The sequence below is a fragment of the Lepidothrix coronata genome, unplaced genomic scaffold (assembly GCF_001604755.1).
Source record: "Lepidothrix coronata isolate B3197 unplaced genomic scaffold, Lepidothrix_coronata-1.0 Scaffold220, whole genome shotgun sequence".
Classification (NCBI taxonomy): Eukaryota; Metazoa; Chordata; class Aves; order Passeriformes; family Pipridae; genus Lepidothrix; species Lepidothrix coronata.
The window spans coordinates 27,922-49,655 of NW_016690400.1; the positions used below are offsets into that span (position 1 = coordinate 27,922).

Genomic DNA, 21,734 nt, shown 5'->3' on the forward strand with positions numbered 1-21,734 from the left:
AAGAGCATCCCAGATTTATCAGAGGAGGGCAGTCTATCTGAATGCTTCTTCAGCCCTATGCTTCCCAGACCTAGTGATGACCCTCATCTGAAAATGCCTGCAGTCTCCATGAGATAGTATCTGACTTTTTTTGCATGGCTTGTCATACAGCTGACTTGGCTGGCACTGAAGTTCCACGTCCCATGGCATTTGGGAAAGATCTGCAGTTAGCCTTGGAAATACAGCGCACAGCTGGGCCAAATGAAGAATACAAATGGATTTAGTGCATGCCTTGCTGAGGTGAGCAGGATTATGGCCCAGGTCATTGTCATCATCCCAGCTGCTGGCAGGAGAGAAAAGGGCACTCTCAGAACCACCCAATTCCCACAAATGCCCGAGTTTGTTCAGGCTGAAGAAGCCTGACTGGTACCAGACCAGACAAACCTGGACACCGGTGTCTATGCCACCTGTTTACCAACTGCCTTTCTCAATGCTGTGCCAGCTGTGAGTGGCTCAGGAAGAGATCCAATGGCACCACCAAGCTTCCCTACTAAGGCCACCTTGGTTTGGCTCTCTGAGATACATAGCCACTTAATTTTTTATCCCGGCTGGCCGCTGTCACATCTAGCTTTGTGTGCACCAGCAGCTCATCCAAGGTGAGCGCTACAGTCCCTTTAGAATGCACTTGGCCTGTCTCCATCAGGCAAGACATTAACGCAGCTTCTCAGCACATTTGTTTTCAGTGTATCAGTGATACTTTTTCACCTGTCCGCCGTGACACACTGCAGGAATGAACACTGCAAGTAAAATGCACCATGCAGCTCTTTTCACAAGACATTGAGTTTCACTAAGTCTAACTACACGTAGGCTTCTAAAGGAAGTGGCTCAGCATGCTTGAACCATGTCTGCTAAGATCACAGCCTCCTGCCCTAGCCAACTTCTAACTTCACAGGGCAGGACAATTCTCCTGTTTAAGACTTCCAGTCCAATCTGAAAATATCAGCAAAGAACGAAAGAACACAAAAGGAAGCTCTCAAGCTTTATGAATGTCTAAAGTGATGTTTTTTTCATGGCATGACTCTTCTTCACTTTTCTTGTCTAATACAAGCAGCACATGAGAATGTAGGCTCTTTCCAAGGTTTGCCTCATGCACAGTAACTGTGAGGACAAAGGATGAGTGCGGTGAAAACACAGAGACAAAAGATCCTTGCAACAAAATTCTTCTCAAATGGGGAAAGAGGAGTCCAGGAGTGGAAACCTTGGAGATAAGAATTCATTTTGGGATGGCAAAGAGGGTTCTCACATTTCTCTGATGAAATAAGAGTTCCTCAAAATGACCCAGGGTGAACACAGTGGGAGAAGAGAACAGGTAAACTATAACTTTGTAAAGTCAACAAAATACAGCTGAGATAGAATAAACAGAAAAGAAGTGGTTTGAAAGTGCTTATTGTTCACAGCCCTAGGAAAATAAGAGATCTGCTTTGTTTTAGTTATTACAGTGTCATCTGTTTTCCCTAGGTAATGAATGCTCATTTTCCATTTTATAAAATTCACTGTGATCCACAAAACATGTCTAACAAAGCTGCATTCTCTTTTTTTTGTTTGGGAAGTTATCCTGGGTGAGGTCCCAAGAATTACACACTCCACATCCACATTCCAAGGGAGGATCAGCTGGGCTTCTGCAGATACATCCTACATGGTTTTAGCATTTACAATGAAACTGGAGTTCAAACGAATTTCCAGGCTTTGCCCCTCTATTTAGAAAGATGGTCTGACACCTAATATAAACCTCCCTTTCTGCAATTCAAGCTTTTACATGCCTTATTTTATTTATATATAAAACAGTTGTCAGTGACCACTTCTGAAAGTGTTCCCCTCTTTATCCTTCTTCTATCCAGACTAACTACAAATCCTACTTTTTAAATCAGACTATCTAGACTTCCATTGTTCTTGCTTTCCTCTTGTTTCTCTGTGAATAATCCGCATCTTTCCTATAGGACAATGTCCTGCCTTCAGGGTTCCAGGGGAGGCCTTTCTAACAGCTGTCAGAATGGAAAGATCATGTGAAACTAACTCCACCACCTGCTGGATTCAGACACAGGCTATGGCAGCACCCCTGGTGAAGTGCCATGCATTCTTGAAAGCAGAGAAACCATTCACAACCACCCTGGAACGCAGACTGCTGAAAAACTGAAGCTGAAAACCATGCAGCATTCTGCGTGAACAACTTACACAGAGCAGCCTAACGCCTCCTGGGATCCACAGACTATCTACTAATTACACTATTTCACGGTTCAAAAACTTCAGCAAGCCCAAAGCGCTCAATGTTGAGCACAGTCAACATCTTCTGCACGTTTTTCAAAGCAGAGCAGCACAAAATGTACTCTTAAGAGCACTAGCAGGTCAATTAGCAAGTGTATCAGAGAATCTTACGGGTTGGTCAGTGACAGAGTAACATTAAAAGCAGGCGTAAAATCACAGTTCTGCAAACAAAATCACAGCGCAAGGAGATGGCAGTAACAGCACAGTACCTGTACTGTAATGGACTAGTAATGGAGACACTGAAGAGAGAGTTTGTCCTGCATAGTGGGAATGGAGAGACATCTCAGTGCAGCCTCTCTGGATACAGTGTATGAACTGAACGCAGCAATGTGTTAACTTTGGGGTAGGGTGTATGTTCCCCACAGGCACAAAACAATTCACCACACGGAGAGTGGTGCCCCTGGGTTTGCTCATCAGTTACACTGCACTCTGTTTTACCCATGTGAACTCCAGCACTGAGCTGTGAGACCACAGGACTGTTGTCCTTACTTCTGATCTGGGCTTCTTAGCCACTGACAACCAAGGACAGGGTGAGGCACGTTCCAGAAGGGGCAGACAGGCTTGAAAACCATCTTGAGTGCAAATGAACTTCTGGCAAAGAGCAGATGCCCAGGCCTTAAAGGATGCAAACACAGCATGGGTATTTCTCATGAAACCAAACTTCAAAATAATAATATAATATAATGGCCAGTCTTCGCGAGCGAAGATTTGGGAAAGGTCATTAACCCTTCGAGCCTGCGCAGTGGATTTTTTAGGTGAGACTCAGCGTGCGCTGAACTGAGCCCACCCTTTAATCCTGAGGTTCATCTGCCGGGGCCGAGCAAGCTTGGACAGTGGCAGTGAGGGTCTCAGAACGTAGGTTTGTTTAGAGTGACCTTCTCTTAGATGGATTGCCTCACAGGGCTAACGAGCTCCATCTGCCCGGGGGGCCTCTGGTGGTCTAGTGGTTAGGGTGCAGGACTCTCACCGCTGTGACCCGGGGGAAACTTCAAAATAGGCTCCAGCAAAAATGCACTGTGCTGTTACAATGGCTTCTAGCCATCAGACTGCATGATCGCAAATGAGGGTGAAGTGTTAGACACACAGGTAAATTCTCACTCTCTTGAAGAGCTCAGGGAAGTGCTTGTCTCATCCTAGTGTCCTCTGTCATTCAAATTTTCAGGCTTAGAACATATCCTATGCAGAGGGAAACTTCTGCATGCAAGTTTATCCTACAGTAGTTATCACCCCATGGATTCCTTCACCTGCGTTCTTCACCTACTCTGCTGTGGCAGCTGAAGAAGAAGTTGATTAATATGGAAAAATAATGGTATTTTCATGGTTAATTTACCTCTCTCAACAGGTACACTCAGGATCTTGACTCAAACCTCAGCATACTCAGATATGGAGTGGACCATGAAGTAGCAATTTGCATTAGACTAGCAGTTTGTTAGTTTACCACTGCCCACTCTATTTATTAGGGCTCTGCTATACCCTGCGTACAGTCCAGGCAGAGAGACACTCACCAGTCTCCCCAGAGGACTCCTTGCTGCTTAGCTCAGACCTTCTCCAGAACTATACCAGAGTTAGACTGAGAGTGCAAATGTCTTACATGCTTACATAGCTTGTTTACTCAGAGTATTTGTGTGCATTTTCTCTCTCCCACCCTAACATGCACCTCACCATTCAGTCCTGGTTTCCTTTCTGCCCAGTCTCCTGTACTCCTGCAAACAGCATTAAGGGCAGAATTTCTTAGCTCAGCTTGTGCACTACTTGAAATATTATACGACCAGGCGCAGCAGAGAAAATCCTGTTGCTGGCATTCATTGCATAAAGCTTTATAATACGGTGCTTAACAATCTGAAGGAACTATGGCAAGCAAACTCAAGTCTAGGCAGCAGACTATGAAATATAACCATGTCCACACCTCCTCTAAATATTTCTAAGGCCAAAAATGAAGTAGGTTCTAAAGTAGTCCAAAAATACCATGTTCAGAGGACTTTAAGCACCCATCCACATGCTTATAGGACTCTGCTTGCTCCTGTCTCCAGGGAGCAGTCCTTTAAAGTTTCTCAGAAGCAAACATGAAAACGAGCCATCAAAAAAGTGGGAAAGGAATGCTTCACATTTAGCAACTGGTCAGGGGGGTGGGGTGAGAAGGGGAGAGGAGAATTCAGAGAAATGGTATCACTGCTAAAGAACAGCAAACAGACTAGTGAGCAAACAAAGCGCAAACCCTTCTGTGAAAACTGAGCCCCACAAATGCAGTATCCCAAACAAGGCACTATTCAATGCCTATGAAGTCAAGGAAGGGGGAAAAGCTCACCAACAATGCATGTCTCTGACAACAAATTCAGAAATATTGAGGACTGCATCCATGTTTCACAAGTAATAAAAATGTTTGTTAAAGGGAGGACTACCCAGTAAGTGGCTCTGAATAATACTGTGAGATAAAAACCCCTCCAAAATTAGGAAATGATCACAAGAACAAAATTCAACATTGTTTTATTGATAAATAACTTCTTAAATATTTTAATCTAAATATTCTAGCATTACAATGGTAAACAACATGAAAATTTTCAAAAAATCAACTGAAGTCAACAGAAACCAAACTTGTTAAACAAACACAGATATTTCAGTTTTATCCCCATTATGTCTTCAAGGCCATGTAGTAGTTATATTTCTCTTCAAAGCTTGTTACTTATTTCATCACTAAGCTGCTACGTTTCAGAAGTGGTGATTAATCACTCTTTGAAAATTCCACAAGACTTTGTGACACAAAATCATGAATCCATGTATCAATATGTGGAAGTCACTATTTTTCGATCCCAAGAGTTAGTGCTTTCATTAACTGCCTGTATCTGTGCCACAAAGGGTTTCTTCTCTACAAGATTCCGAAACACTATTGATGCCTCTTCTGACCACTGCTGGTTTTTCACTCCTAGGACAAATGTAAAGCAAAACAGAAGGTCATTTATAGACTAGATCAATCTGAATTATTAAGTTTATAAAGAAGTGGGGTATGTTTAAATACGTGAGAAAACAGATGCTAAAGTGCTAATGAATGCAACTTAAATCTAGAAAAGAAAAACAAGCTCACTCATCTCCCACACAAACGAGCTTAATTATTACACAGACTAGGACATCTATTTTTTCTTGAAGTCTAAAGATATGGAGAGTGAAAGGCAAATGCACTGACTCACTGAAGTATATCAGCTGCCTTGCATGATCAGGGCATATCAGGAACCTTTTTGAAAGTTCCTTTCAAAACAAAATTTCTTTGTCTTCAGCCTGAGTATGCTGAAATTATCTGTCCTGTTGGCCTTTCTTTAGATTAAGTTTTCTTCATTCCAAAGCAGCATCAGCTACTAAAACATCAACCAAGCCTTCAAGTCCCAAACTTTCTGCAGAGGGCAGAAACAAATTAAAACTCTGCCTAAATGCCTCACAACTGCTCTTATTTTTTTCAGAGCAAAGTCAAAGTCAGAGCAAAGCAAAGTCTCAAAATCCCTCAAAGTCTCAAAATCCCATAAAGTCAAGTCTGCTAGAACACGAACAGATTTTTAAATACCGCTGTAAACCACCCAGAAAGAAGTGGCTCATGCAGACTTGGGATTCAGTCTCCCCAGACCACTCACTGCCAATGTACAGCATTTAGACACAGGGGCTCAAATATCATGGAGGAATACACAAAAAACAGCTTGTGGGTAAAAGAAGTAGAACAGCAAAGTGACAATACTGTGCTTCTACTATTAGCAGCAGCTTGCCACTGATAGGACAACACGGTAACACAGCTGCCTGAAGGAATTAGAAGCCAACAGTTAATCAACACTTAAGAAAGGCTAACTAATGTTAGGAAAGGCTGCTGTGGAAGCAAATGGGATTTTACACTGGAACAAACCAGAGACTAAGAGGTAGGAGACATGAAAACAGAGAGAAAGAAGTGAAAGAATAGCAAGACAATAGTTACCGGTCTTCCAGGCTCAGTTGGCCTGCTTTGACAATATGAAGCATCTCAGAGGCAAACTTAACTAGCTACCTGGGGAACTCTGTGAAGCAGGAAAAGTGGATGACTTGCAGGCTTGCTCAGCTGGATCCTGTACTACCCCAGAAGACAGACACAGCTAGAAATCAGCTTCATTACAGCACTGCACTCCCAGGACCCAGCCTGTCGGTAACATATCCATCATCACTAGCTTAAAGCAACCCCCAAGGTCACACTGAGGCCATACAGGAAAGCAGATCCACAGAAGGAAAACCAGGATCAGAGCACCAACCCTGTGGCCTGTCACTTCCAACAAGCACATTCTGTGACTGAAATCTAGACTAGTGCTGACCAAACAGCGGCAGAAAGCAGGAGCTGACTAAGATGAGATGCATACGTCAGAAAGCAACACAGAAATGAAAGAAAAATTTGGAAAAGACAGCAAGAAGAGATCAAGTTTTATTTTTTTAATTGTCTCAGATGTATGCACATTCTCTGTGCCTCATATTCTCAAGGAAATTTATTTTACTTTAGCTTATTAAAAGCCCTCACTCCTCTTGTGGAGTTTTTTTATTTGTATGAGAAAACCAATATATTTCAGGCAATTTGGGATTCCAAGTATGCACTGCAAAATTGCAAATTACAATGGGGCCAGATATATATGTAAAATTTCTTCAGAAATTCAGCATCTAGGTTCCCAACTTTATGCAAACTAGGATAATCAGAACATTACATTCTTATCAACAGATACATCATAACTTTCATACTTCATGGTTGCTTACGTTTAAGGATCCAAAAATCCACTTAGTTCTGATTTCCATGTCCTTTGCATATTAGATATCACACACATTAAATGACAATGGCAATAAAAAGCAGTTGCTGGGAAAGTTTAAGCAATCTTCGTTTTCAACACATGATAACTAAAAGTGCTTCATTAAATTAAACAAACAAATAACAAAACAGAATGATCACTACCTATGCCAAGAAGAAAAGCAGAGCTACTTAGATGACACAAACACGTACGTGTTAAGCATGTTTCTGCAAGCAGGTGCACTTCAATAAAAAAAAACAATTACACCACTAATCTGTGATTTTGTCCACTTTACATTTCTGCTCATTTGGTATCCCCACTGATGCAGACCTGAGCAAAAACAATTGTAAAAGCTTGCTACCTACCTGCAAGCTGAGCTGTTATAGCTTGGAAAGGCAGTCTTCTAAATGCATCCGTGAGTGGCTGTACTTTCCGAATGCTGACAAACTCATGTTTGCCATAGTCCAGCTCATACACTGACAGAAAACCGTTCCTAAGAATTCCTTTTACTGTGACCCTGTACCACCTAAAAAGGGGGAGAACAAGCATAGACAATTTGAATTCATATTCACACACTGTCAAGGCACCGGAAAAAATAATACACAACCGAAAGACCTTAACCATGTCTGAGGCTTCCCAGATCTGGATTTAGCTGAATAAAAGTCAACTATTCCGACTACAGTGTGGAAGCATGAAGGGACTGCAACCTCATTTACTCCCTTAATCTCTCAGATATCATTGGACATCTGCCACCTGGTTAACAATGCGGACTAAGCAAAGCTAGGCTTGCCTAGCTTAGCAGAGTTAAGCTTGCTTTCAAAGATTTTAAGTAATTTAAGTATCTACTTACTCATCTCCAATTTTAGCTGCATACAGCTTGTTTTTTTCAATATTCACAGGTTTCTCTTCTGCCCTGCTGTAGTACAAGATCATTTCTTCCATTAGGGCATACAGATTGTTTAGCTCATTCCAAGGCTGGACAATGAAGTGACCTGGATGGCAGGCCACTGAGACATAGATATCCATGAGCTCGCCAGGCTTTGGCAAGGGTAGAGGAGGAGGCATATCGATAGTAGACACTGCACTGCTGGGCTCCTTGGCTGAATCAGAGAAACTCTTCTCCAGCTTCCCACTAGTTAACTGCAGAGCTGAGACACCGTCACTTATAACTTTTGTGGAGCTAGTCCCACTGGGTGTAACGCTCAAGAAAACATCTTTCTGATGCTTCCACAAGTCTGCATTTTTGATCTGTCTATTGATGCTTCGATCCATGTCTGGGAAATTCTCCGGAGCGAATAAGTAAACGTGTGCAATTCCCTTTGAACCATCCTGTTTAATTACCTTGGAACACAAAACACAGTTTAATATCCAGTTAGTAACTATTAAATGCACGTCTGATTTTGTACTGAAGACTAAAGTGGCAACAGTTCACTGCACTTATGCACAGAAGTATTTTCAAGATTCTCCCAAAAACGTTAATGAAGTCGTGGAGAGTAGACCACTCACAGCAGATAAAAAGAGCACTTGCAGCTATTCCACTCATGTAAAGCAAGTACAAAGCTTGAACTGAGCTTTATTCTGCCCAACAGGTTCAATCCCAATACTGCGTTATACAATTCTAGCTTTCAGTGGAACAGTAGCCAGTGTCCATACAGATCTAAACAATTATTAAATATTAACACATAATCCTTCAAAATATCTTCCTGCCATTACAGGAAGTAAAGCCTACTAAATTAAGGATGGGGAAAAAAATAAAGATGAACAAAGCTTCCAGGTTTGTATAATGCATAATTTTCAAGCACCAACATAAAAATATTTCATATTTAACATCAGATATGCTAGCATTATTAACAGTAAAGCACTGAAATCTTAATTTCAGAAACTACATAACATTTCTTTAGAGATTATTCCGTTTATGTTCCTAGCCAGGAATAAAAACTTTCCACAATTAAACTCTCCAGCAAAAATTAGCACCAAACACAAATTCTCTTGGAAGCGGATGTTTAGAAAAGCCAGATGTAACAGGCATAAGCCTCAGAATAGAGGTCTAGACTAAAGCAAGCAAAAAAGTTAAGGAAAGCTACAAAGCACTTCTTCGAAGTGCTCTGACAGTATATGGAATCAAATTTTTGAGGAAATTAGTTTTGTTTAGTCTGTAGTAAGTAACAGATTTTCTTTAGAAGTGTATTTTCAGTTAATTGAACTGGTTAGGATACATTGCAAATGAAAATAATTTTACCTCAAAGATAAGAAAAATTCTAAGTATACAAAGCACATACTGAATCAAACTCGATTAGAAAAAGCAAACAAAAAATAAGGCTGATTTCAAAGACAAGAAGGAGAAAAAGCTATGCTCACAAGAGGCATAAAAGTAATTCAAGATTAACTCAAAAGTTGCATATTTTTATGTGCTGAAACGTGAACAACTGTGTTTCTTTCTTATCAGTTGGTAAAATAACTCTAGCTGCATATTTGGACTTAGACAGCAAAATGTGAAAAGCTGCTGTGAAAGTTGCTAAACTCTTGTGGAGAAAAGAGAAGATTCTAACACACTTAAGCAAGTAAGTTTTATGTCAAACGTCCTAAGAAAAGGACTTCGTATAGGATTTATGTCCAATAGCTTGTTATAAACTTTTACATTTCTATAACAAAAATCAACTTGATGAGTTGTTAAATTTTTTAAGTTATTCTTCCAATGCTCTCTTCCCACGCCTGTGGATTTCAAGTCCCATAGGCATTTTGACTATTTACCTTCATGCTAAATTCGGGGCAATTCATTACAGTGTCTCTCAGCCACAGTACAGCATCTGGAGTCCACATGCCAGTGTTAGGAGGCAGATCTGCTAGGCAGCATTTTAAAGCCTACAAACAGAATTAAGTACACAAGGTATAATTTAGAAATATGAAAACTAGTCTACAAGTTCCAGTTCACAGGACAATGCTGACGGATTCAACAATGTATGACAAACAGAACGGGACAGGGCCAACATGCAAAACCAGCACTATCAAAAATACACAACATACTGTCCATATATAGGACTACACTGTGACTTATTTCAGGCAAAGATGCACAGAGAAATACACTGCAATGTTGAATGCTATGAAACAAAACAAAATTTCCTTACATAAAACTTGAAATAGCAGCACTACAAACACTGGCAAGAGAACTAATATAGGTTAGGCTTTAACATGTCTTTATACCTGAGGAGGTATTGCAATTACTTCTCTCAGGAATTGTGGTGGGATTTCTCTGAGCTCTGATACTTTCACAGTTGCAACAGTTCCAGTATCCATGAACTGCACATCCAGTGCCCGTCTAGTGTGAATAATTTTTATCTGAAAGAAGAAAGCAAGAGCATAATTTTGAGGTTAAAAGCCTCACTGACACACACTATAAAATGTTTCATGGAAACTAAAGATTCAGACTGAGTTGAAAAAAAAGAGACATTTCTATGTGGGAAAACTGTAGCTTTTTTTTGAATACTTCTTACCTCTACACGTGCCCATTTTCCTTTGGAAGGAAACAAGCAGATTTTGCCACAGAAAGGCAGCAACACATTGAACTCGGAAGTCTGCTGCAAATACAAAAACAGAAATTAAAAAGCGTGGAGCTATTACTATCTGGCACTCGACTAACCATTTCAAAAGCCACACGTGACATAAATATTTCTGAGAAGCAAAAACGCTGTTTCAAATATAAAGTCTCTTTCCAGACTCAGAAACATATTCTCATCACCTTGTTTTAAGCTTCCCCAATTGGCAAAACTTTAATTCCAAGCTCTGTATCTTACAGGGAAACTGAGAGAATACAAAGTGTCAGGGGGAAAAAGCAACACTTGGAAACACAGTATATGAAATCACCAATAATTACTTTACTGTTCTGAGAAGCAAGAGCAGTTTAGAGTTGTGACAGAAAAACTGAAGAAACTCCTAGCTTATAATCTAAATCATATAATTTCTTGAGATATTTAGCAAACCAAATTTACTACTGACTCAAATGAAAGTCTCAGGGGGGTGACATTCACCACGATAATCCTAAATAACGTAACAAGACAATGGGCACACTATAAAAGGCAAGAAGAAACTCGATTTGAAGAACCATCAGCTGCTTAGTTTGTTTAAACGCCCAGGCAAAATAAAAGAAAAAACCACTCTCAAGATTAGCTGCAAAGTCAAGATTGCTTCTTTTACCTTGTTAACTAAAGAACCTGAAGATCAATGTCTCTCTTCAATAGCAACAAGAATATAACACATACTCTCTCCCAAACCCACAAACTTTTGAAATACCTGTCTGGCTGCCTTCCTTCGTTTTGCTAAGCCTTTCAGGGTTCTTTATTCTTTCAGTGTTGAGCTCGCTTGAAACTGAGTCTCGATAACTGAGACATGTTTAACACAAAATATTTCCAGGTGATTCCACAACAGGTCTAAAGCTTAACTTACACACCTAAAAACACTTTCAACAGAGTAGTGTCACAAGCCGCAGTTCTAACAGGATCTTCAAGGATCTGCATTACATGATTTGATTGTGCAAGGCTCAGCTGAATTATCAACAAATTAGATTCTCTTAAGATCTCTTTGGCATAAATTTTCTTGAGTCTAGTGAGCATTGCTGCATGTGTCTGTTAATGGGTGGGTGGTGGAATGTCAGACTTCTCTGCCACACACCCTTTTTAAAGCAACTTAAGACTTCAGAAAATGTCTCCTGTACATCACTTCTAGTTGATATTAGCAACAACATTCAAAAGCTAAGGGGACAAGGGGACAAGTGATGCAGCATATCAGAGCAAAGCCATTGAATTTCCAGGTTAAAGACAGGTTTAAAAGAACAGATCTTGGTTATGCTGCTGCCACTTTCCACAATGTGCTCTGGGCCAGGCTGTTTACGCATCTCAACTCCATCACATAAGTAAAATTTCCAGCAAAAAAAAACCCGGCAGTATCTCTCCAGGCTTTATAGCAATCTGACACAGTTTCCATTGCAAGCTCCCCATTAAGAGCCATACTGTTGCTGTTCTAACTATTCAAGGAAAGTTTAGAAGTAGTTACTGAAGCCTTAGAGACTGCTTCTGAACAAGAAAGCGTCAAAAGACAATGCTCATGCTGAAAGATGCACCCCAAAAACCCCCAAATGAGGAAGAGAATTTATAGCCCTTTTGAACAGTCTATGGCTACTACAGAAACTTGAACTTATGTACAGGGAAAATGATTGGTACACTCAGAAGAAAGGCTACATGACTTCACCACTTCCCTCAGCACAGAACCTACCTTGTAAACAAAGTAGTCTTCTAGTTTCTGCAATATTTCAGAGAGTCTAGACAGGCCTTTGGATGGCACTTGGCAATACAGGGTTCCATCAGAGAAAACACTGGTTACTCTGACATTCGTATATAGTGCATCTACCTGCAACAGTAAGATTTTGGCATGAAAGGGGAAAAACAACCACTTAGCAAATTTCTTAGTACTGTTTTTTGTCCATCTAAGACCTCAGCAGTCAATGAATTTTAATGAATTGAGAAGGAAACAGGACAATGGTACCTGCAGGTGCAGTTCAAGGGACTTGTCATACAGTGCCTTCAGACAAGTAGCATTGATGTTGATATCATCTTCTCCAGACGTGTCATAGAGAACAAGAAGAGGAATATCACTTTTTTCCAGTATTTCCACAGCAAATATCTTGAAGCATGTCTGTGATTCCACAGTCTTTATTAGGACAGGATCATCACAAAAGGCTTCCAGTCCTGTAAGACACACCATATTTTTATGAATCGATGTATTCAAAGGCAAAACCAATAACTAGGTCTGTGTTCACAACGGGAATATTTCCAAGAATCAGGATGAGGCAAAGAAAAGTTGTACTGCACCCCTACTTGAATTCTACTTAATTTCTGCCTTTTTAACATAGACAGCCATCTTCGGGGGTGGGGCAGAATAGAAAAAATCCTCTTCAGAAAGAGTTGAGGCAAATGTGTAGAGAACAAAGGAATGTATTGAAGTATTAAAAAACCAACCAAACAAAAAAGCCAAGCTCATTCCCAGCAATTTTACGCATCAAAAATAAAATATTTTTAAAAACTTAGAAAGGCCTACCAGTTTTAGAAAGGTAAATAAATTCCAGCAGAGTCTAAAAGTCTGTAGGTATGCAAGTATTGAAAGGGGAAGGATCACTTTAAGATAACTAGATAGGCCCATATTTAGAAATACTGCCTGACCTGATCACAAGAGATGTACCTCATTTTGGAAAAGGTGTTGTGTTAGTACATTGTTTCACACAACAGCAAATGTTATTTCTTTATTCTCTTATTTCTTTAGGCTCTTTGTCCCTTTACATAAAAGGGACAAAAACATCCAAGTGCAGAAACAACTAAGCTCGGCTACGTAGATACTGGATATAATTGTCTATCTAATATCAAGGGTTCTTTATAAAACTCTTCTTCTTCACATCCTTTCTTTCTCCCTTTTTCTTCTTTCCGTGTCTACCCATGTCTGTTTAGATTAGCTGTGCTGGACAAAATCTATCATACACAGACAGATCAAGGATCAAAACTCCCAGACTCACAGATGCTTCAATTCATAAATCATGTACAGTCAGCACTGCCTTTCTCTTACCTGCCAGTTTACACTTTACAGCTTGAAAAGGAAGCGAACTGAACTGTTTCTGTAGTTTGTACACACTGTTGCTTTCAACAAACTCAGTGAAGCCATGATCAACATAGCGTACCTGAAAATGGAAAAGGGAATAAAGGCATAAGATCATCGATATCATTGTAAATACGTTTTCTTGACTCTAGGGGAAATGCATTCAGTTATCACATTCTCTGTGCAGCCACAGGAAAATTACAGTTTGCTCATTTAGTAGAATATTAGACCATTCATTTCATATTTATCTCACTGCCTGAATGTTCAGAGTTTTCAGGGAAAGCCTCATTCTCAAGATGTCTGCAAAACCATCCTCTTCAACTGTTCTACAGAATCTCAGCTCTTAATAGGACGACTTCTGGAGGGTTCAGCATGCATTACCTCAAACCATGTGAAGAAAGGAATAAAGTGGCAATTTTTGTTTATAAAGTTTTGAAACTGTTGAAAAGTCATATACCACTTAGGTGCCATTATAAGTTTTGCCTACTGTTTTTACAGCATTAAGAGAATCACTTTGATTAATGCTTGTCTTAACTCTGATTACCACAGTCAGTGCAAGAAACCATTATGGAAACTGCTGATTGGTAGCAAATAACTGGAGCTAAAGTAAGAGAAAGAAGGCTTTACAGGACTTTCTACAACTTTTTTTCTAAACTCTATCATGCAAAACGTCTGATTATCAAATACTGAAAGGAGGTCTGAACACTGTGTTAGAGGATAATCAGAAATGCTTCAATAAAGCAATAGCCTTCTTTTGGTTGGTAGCTCTAGTTAGGGAGAAATTAGAGGCAAGCATGGCACCTATGTCCTTGCCACTTCTTTAAAACCAACAATCTTTCAAAACCAAGTTCTGACACTCTCCAACAAGCTCCAGCTGAAGGGTATCATACTAACTCTCAGAAAATCCTCAATTCTAATACATGTGCTATTTAAGTATTTATGAAATGGTTCAACTTTGTAAGTATGTTAAGAAGACCTAGATAAAAAGTCACCTAACTGGGGGAAGAAACAAAAAAAAAATTAAAAGGGTATATAATCAGTGTTTGATAAGGCAAGAAATAATTGAGAAGTCTTAAACTTCTTTTAAACTTCTAATATATGTTGTAGTTTCACTGCAGATAACAAGAAGAGTCTGCTTGGCCCAGGGAAAGTTTAACAGAGGAGTCAAATAATCTCAGTGGGGTTTAACTAAAATGCATACTACATGTAACTCCCAGAATACCAGATCTGCCTGGAAGGGGAAAATATAACCTTCTCATTTTTTTGCTATTTAGTGCACGTTTGAGATACTTCAGTACAAGACTTCAAAAAGCTCTAGCAGCAACTGAATTCTGTCCTTCCCTTTCCCTTCCTCTGTCCCACTCCAAATAGTGGTAATACAGTGTCCCTCCTAACAGAGGTAAATTTTCAGTACCAAAGTGCTATAGGGCCCAGCCTCACATAAAACTCAAAAAAGCCCCCAAACTCAAATTATTTATGGAAAAAAACCTGATAGACCATTTAATTTTGGCCACCATATAGCTTCAGAAATGTCTTAATTTCTCACATAACTGAAAACAGAAGCAGTTCAGGGCAAGAAAAGAGAGAATGCTAGTGCAGCATATTTAAGAATTAACCAGGTATCTAAAATGCAAGATTGTTTCAATTCTTTCTCCAAGTGCCAAAAGAGGTAATTACTTGCCTTTATTCTGTTGTCTTCTAGAGAAATTATCCGAGCACGCACCCAGGCGTCTTCTCCAGCATGTACTGCAACAAGCTGCCCAACACTCAGAGACTGAGCTGCTGACACTGTACTATTCTGACTATAGTACGCTTTCATCTCATCTTCCATTTGTTCCTGGGCAGAAGAATAATCTTTGCCCACAAACCTACAGTGTTTTACAAAAAGAACCAAAACAAAAACCAGCACGAGAGTTAGGATGCAACTTCAAAAAACCTGAATAAGAACATTTCCATGCATATATGAATATAGGAGTAAATTATGGATGCATACATTTTCTAAGTACACTAGTATTCAAACTCTTTTTCCATTAACAGGGCTATAAAAAAAGAAAGTTACTCCGTCATTAACAAACACTATCTTAATCTGGTTTTCACTAAGGTTGATCCACAACAACACATTTAAAATATTTTTTAAAATCAGCTGTTAAACCATGTGCTGTTTACTCTCTCCCTCCCTATCAATCAGCATTAGGTTGCTGACCTAATGGTTCCTACTGAAGCAGTTCGTACGTAATGAAGTATATAAACTTTCTGAAAACTCCAAATAGGAAGTTCTGAAGGCTTCAGAAACACATCAGATTAGAGTAGACAAAAGGAAACATAAAAATTTGTATTTAGTAGCTACTGTTTCAGCATATTCATATAGTCATTGATACTGCACAATTCTACAACGTAGTTTAGATCATCATCCTATAAACATCTGAGTTTATTCTGAAGGCCTGCTATATACCCAAAATTAGTGCAGATATTGTACTATGACATACTATGGTAACTTTATTAAATTAAATTAAATCTGATCACATTCCAGGGGAACCCTCATTTTCCCAAAGACAGCCTCACGCTTTTCAGGATGACAGCCTTTTTATTTCTACAAAACAATGTTCATCTCCTTCAAAGGAGAGATAAAGTGGGGTGACAGTCATGTATGTGCTACTTAAAAGTTTCTTTAACATTTATTTCATAAGGATACCTAATAGACAGTTGGAGTAGCTCAACAGAAAGCAGAAGAATCTCTCAAAATTTCCTGCCTCATTCACTATTTTCTAGTAATTGGTGAGCCTCATACTGAAGAAGTTTTTGGTTGCTCGAAGCCAATTGAAAAATTATTTTTCAGATTTTTTTTTAGAAAAGAATCCTGTAAAGCCACCTCAAAAAAAGTGTATTAGAGGCTAATCTATGTGCAGGTAGCCAGGCACTACAAGTGTGCATTCAGCAACATTCTTTTTCTCAACTGGAACCAGTTCACATGTCCAGTAATGTTTGCTGCTCCACTGTGAAAGGAACAGAGGAGTATGCTTCCACAGTGAAACATACAACACAATTTCATCTAGGCAAAAAGAGGAGGGGAAAAAAGTATCCAAGCTGTAGCACAGAAACTTAAAGTACCTGAGAATAAACCATGACAGTTAATTATTTCTTGTGAGAATTCAAATGCAGCACCTAGTGCATCATCTCTGCTTCAATCACTGTTGTGCATGTACAGCAAATATCTAGGAGTGTTTCTATCACCTCACTTTCATACTGACTACATCTGAATTCTCACTGAATTGTTCCATGTCTCAAAACAGAAACAGCACCATATCTTCCAGCTTTGCCTTCATTACTACTGCATTTGAAAGGTTTCAGCCAAACAATACTTAGCCACATACTAAAGAGATATTGCTCCCTCCCCAAGACTGAAAGAGGAATCTTGATTTTATTGGTCCTACAAAAACCAACATCAACCAACAGCCCCTGAACAGTCCTTGTGTAGATGAGCAGAAAGGGACTGGTAGGACATGTAAGGACAGATGAGCCCATGCACTGTTCCCTTCCTATACGTCCACATGAACATTTTCTTGTCATGGCAAAAAAACTATTCCCTTCAGGGCTAGTTACATCGTATCAAGATAAAAGACCTTGCCCATAACCCTAAGTAGTAATTTCCGTACCTAGGGCCAAGAGACCACTAATTTTCGTCATGTACCCGCACGGAGCTGACAAATTCAGAAACCTTAACACTGTCCAAGAAACGTGGCCCACAATTTGGGAAGTGCTGCTTTGTAGAGAAATTTTAATATAATCACCCTCAGCTCATCAGTGTCATACAGTATTCCTCCCAAATAATTAGTGGAAACATGCTTGAAATAACAGATTAGAAGGCTAAGAACTGTTACTCCCATGTGCAGCAAGTTATCAATGCTGCCAGAATTAAAAGGTGTACAGGGAGAAGGAAAAAGTTTTGAAGAGTTAAGTTCCACCTGCATAGCAAGCTGGAAGTAAGAGATGTAATTTGTTCCTCCTCTTCCCAATGCAAAACATATGCACTGTGTCTGCTTCTGTATCTCTGCGTACAGAATACTTATGTCTCAAAGGGGTTGTCTTTCCTGCCACTATTGATCTTCATCATATTTCATGTTTTGGACTAATTTCAAAGAGATCTCTCAGGAACAACCTAAAACATAAGGCCTCTCTTTCTTTCTTCTGTGATTTCTTTTTTTAAGCTGAGGGTCACTCACAAATTCCAACTGTGTCTTCTTTGCTAAAATGATTGACTTGTTCAGCTGGATACAGGACAAATCTTTTTGACAGATGAAGAAGCTTGCCTTAAATTATGCTTTGTGGTGAGACCAGTATACAAAATAAATGTATAAACAATGCACACAGAAGCTTATATGAGAAAAAGCACAATATAGGAATGGTAACAGCTGCTAAAACAAAGATGGCTACGTTCGCAAATGGAAATTCCTCTGGTAACCCCTAAGTAAGGGGATCTTTGCTACACACTATCAGCCTTGAGATTCCATGACTTCAAGAAACTAAAACAGTGGAGTGACACCTGAAGTTCAAGACAATATACTACTGAGACCTAAAGAGAAAAAGGATATCTAGATTTCAGCTATAAGCCCAGTGTGTTGAATACTGCCAAACAGCAATGAGGAATGGGGTAACAGGATCTGTAATGAAACTGCACACATACTTAATTCAATCCTCATCTGAGAATGACTGAAGCTATCTAACCAAAGCAGAAACTGCAGAAATTAGTGGGGAAAAAAGAGAAATCTGTCACTGTAGCATATGACCACACAGTCGCTCAATTCATCCTCTTGAAGTGACCTATAAACTTTTTAAGACTAGGGTCAATTTAAAACAATTTTAAAAGTGAAATATCCTCTATGAAAATGTTTAGGGTTTGACTTTTTTTTTTAAGTTCTAAAGAACCGCTAGGATTTCTAGTACTTTATTCCAACAATGAAGTATACAAAGGTTATTACGGTATATCCTGGAACAGTAGAATAGCATATAACTAAGACAACCACTACAATCCACTTCTTACACTGTCCTCTAAGGCTGAACTGATTAGCAACCAAATTAAGAAGCACTAGTAGTCTATTGTTGGATGAAAGCTCATCTGTTTCCAGAAGTGAAAATCAAAGTGGAATCTGAGCATACTCAAGTCACATCTAGTTAGTAATAAGTCAGTTGTAGAAGTAAAAAGTATTTTAGTAAGAACAACAATAATATCTGAATACTATTACGTGTTGTAGTAGGGTTGTTTTAAAAAGTCTTGCAATGGCAAGTCAAATCTGCCTTGATTTCATATAAGCCAGTGATAGAAGTAATCAGTTCAGGACAGAAAAGGTTTTGGAAAATTTCCATTTAGGCAAACAAAAGGATTCTTAAGTTTCATTAGCAAATTAAGTAAATAATAAAGCCCTGAAACCTCCTCTTCAGCAATTCCTTTCTGGCACATCTATACAATGTTACTATGTGGATTTATAAATAAAGCAAAAAAGATAGATTCCAAAATACAAACTTGCCTAATTAGGACCTCATTAGTGTTTTTCAGTTCTAACACCACGATGGACACAGATCCTTCTGACGGAATGATTAGAGAAGGAACAGTTATGTTCTCTGGATACTGGTCCTTGGATTCTTCATCCTGTTGCTCAGCTGTGGCCTTCACACCATCACGACTCTGGACTTTCTCAGTGACATTCAGGTTTTCATCAATGCATCTTTGGGGTTTAGCATAGAGGATAGCCCTTCTGGGGACTTCAGATACATAATCCACCGTACACACATCTGAGAGCAACTCTAGATTACTGAGAACGTCTTCTGGAAATTTTGCTTGGTAAGTGTCTTGGTACACTTTGGGAAGTGCATGAGCCCAAAGACCATTGGAATATTTCAGCAAGATGCTAACAACTTTCTGCTTTAAGTCGCTGCTCAGTGATGCAGACGTGGTCTCCACATTCGGTTTTAACAAAGGGTCTGCTTTTGAAGACGTAACATTCTGAGATACCTTTTCTTGATCGGTATCGCTTTTTGCTGCCGGTGGTACTTTCTTTGCAGGATAAAGATGTTCATCCATCTGATCACCCCTGTGTATTTTCTCCACCTTGTAAAACAAAAAATAGAGCCAATAATCAGTTGTATCTCTAAGTCTAAAAAGTTTTGCCAATTACACTTTTATGACATGCATTTTACACAGATTTTGAAGTGGACATCCACGGGGAACTAAGCTTGAGGCAGTTACTACAGGGTAGTATTTCTTGTAATGCTTCCTCCTCTGTTTTGAAGGGTACCAAACACATATGACTACATCAGTACAGGGCAAGTATCTGATCTATACAATACAACTGGAACTTGCTTCCAAGGAAGTACAATCTCTCTTTTCTCCCAGGAGGACCAGAAGATGATGACGCACTCCACGAACTTAGGTCTTTTGCACATTACCCCCCCACTACCTTTCACACAGGTAAGCCTATCATAAACAAAAGGGAGATGGGATTTGATTCTATACTTCAGAAACAAGAGGACACTTGCCAGGCAGTGCTGTCAGGCAGACTATTGCTGTCATGCTCAGGGAATTATTTTTCAGTACTAAAGTTCTGAAATCAAGGGAGAAATGTCTGTATCATAATAAAATTTCGTAATAAAACTGATTAGGTCCTTTTAAGCCATGCTCACAGCCTCCTCCAGAACCAGACAGATGTTTTGCCAGTCCCTATGTCTCTAGTCTTTGCTATGTTCAAGAATAAGCATCTCACATAGTTTGAAGTCACAATCTTGAAAGCACCGTTTGAGAACTGTAGCAACAAACTCACAATAAAATTCCGTTTCCTCAACCTAGACAGATCCAACCATCACTTAATAGGAATTTACATAAAACTGAGATAACAAAAGCTCTTAGAGTTTCTACATTGGTCCCTAAGCAAGAACAATTCCAGCAATAAAGAAAGTTATTGAGGTTTATGTAGCTCCACTTTGATGTTCCTTCCTCAGAGGAAACAACTCTCATCAAAGTAATTGTCAGAAGCAGATCAATGAAAAAACATGGAGCAGCTGAATTACTTGCACCTACTCAGCAGTAGCATTTACCTCCACACTATTGATGTCCATAATCATGAGAATTTTGTAAACCTTGCCCAAGTAATTCTTTGCAGTTCTGCCCCACCAACATACAACGGAAGCGTAGTGAACAAGACTTCAGGTATTGTCTTGCATATGAAGAATAACACAAGTCACTCATCAGCAAGATAACGCTAACAAGACACAAACACTGAGTTACAATACATGGACAAAAATTTTAAAATGGCCTTTTCTGTGTCTAGAACCATGTGTTTTGTCCTATGTACAGCTCATCACACTCAGCTGAAATTGCCACGTGATGACCTGAGTTGAGAATCAACAAATGTACTACAGAAGTGGATTTCCATGCACTTGCTCTTCATTGCATTGTCTAGGCTGGTGCCAAAGCAAGGTATGAAATGGTTCTTGGGAGTAGGTCTTGGTCAACTTCCACAAACACTAGCATGTGGGCTATCTAAAATCATCACAAAGAAAATAGTTTTCATAGATATAAAAAAATATGAGCCGGGTTAGAGAACTCTCACACATTTTTGGTGGCATGTCTGAATTATTCTTTATCGGTGAAAACCAAAATAATAGTATTTTCTGCAAGAATAAGACATAAGAAGGCAAACAAAGCCATCTAACAACCCTCAGTTCCTCAGATTCATGTGAATGAGTCAAACAAGCTTTAAGATTCCAGTCTTTCCAAGTAAGCTCACTAAACCAAGGAGACATTCCCTCTTAATATCTCTGTGGGGGGAGAGGAGAGGGAGTGTCCTATAGATATCTACTTACTAAAGAACAGTTATCTACTAGAGGAAAAAATATAAACAAATCATATAAAGGATGGTAAATTCACCAAGGTCTTAGACATCTTGCTAGTCAGGTTGATATAAGAGATGACAAAACATGTCTGGCCATGCAGTCTAGAAGGATCAAAGATGCCTTCAATGACTCATGACA

The 21,734-nt window shown here is 39.3% G+C and overlaps 1 protein-coding gene across 1 annotated transcript in view; it reads right to left on the reverse strand.

Annotated features, from left to right (window-relative positions):
* Window positions 1–4,769: 4,769 nt before the first annotated feature.
* The window catches only part of TDRD7 (tudor domain containing 7), a 44,324-nt gene continuing 27,359 nt past the window's right edge, over window positions 4,770–21,734 (reverse strand). Inside the window, 12 exon segments of the mRNA XM_017833750.1 lie at window positions 4,770–5,093; window positions 5,095–5,221; window positions 7,442–7,602; window positions 7,927–8,417; window positions 9,828–9,938; window positions 10,278–10,412; window positions 10,568–10,651; window positions 12,342–12,476; window positions 12,612–12,814; window positions 13,683–13,794; window positions 15,394–15,580; window positions 19,235–19,815. Coding sequence (XP_017689239.1) covers window positions 5,021–5,093; window positions 5,095–5,221; window positions 7,442–7,602; window positions 7,927–8,417; window positions 9,828–9,938; window positions 10,278–10,412; window positions 10,568–10,651; window positions 12,342–12,476; window positions 12,612–12,814; window positions 13,683–13,794; window positions 15,394–15,580; window positions 19,235–19,815 — 2,400 coding nt within the window. The 3' untranslated portion in view covers window positions 4,770–5,020.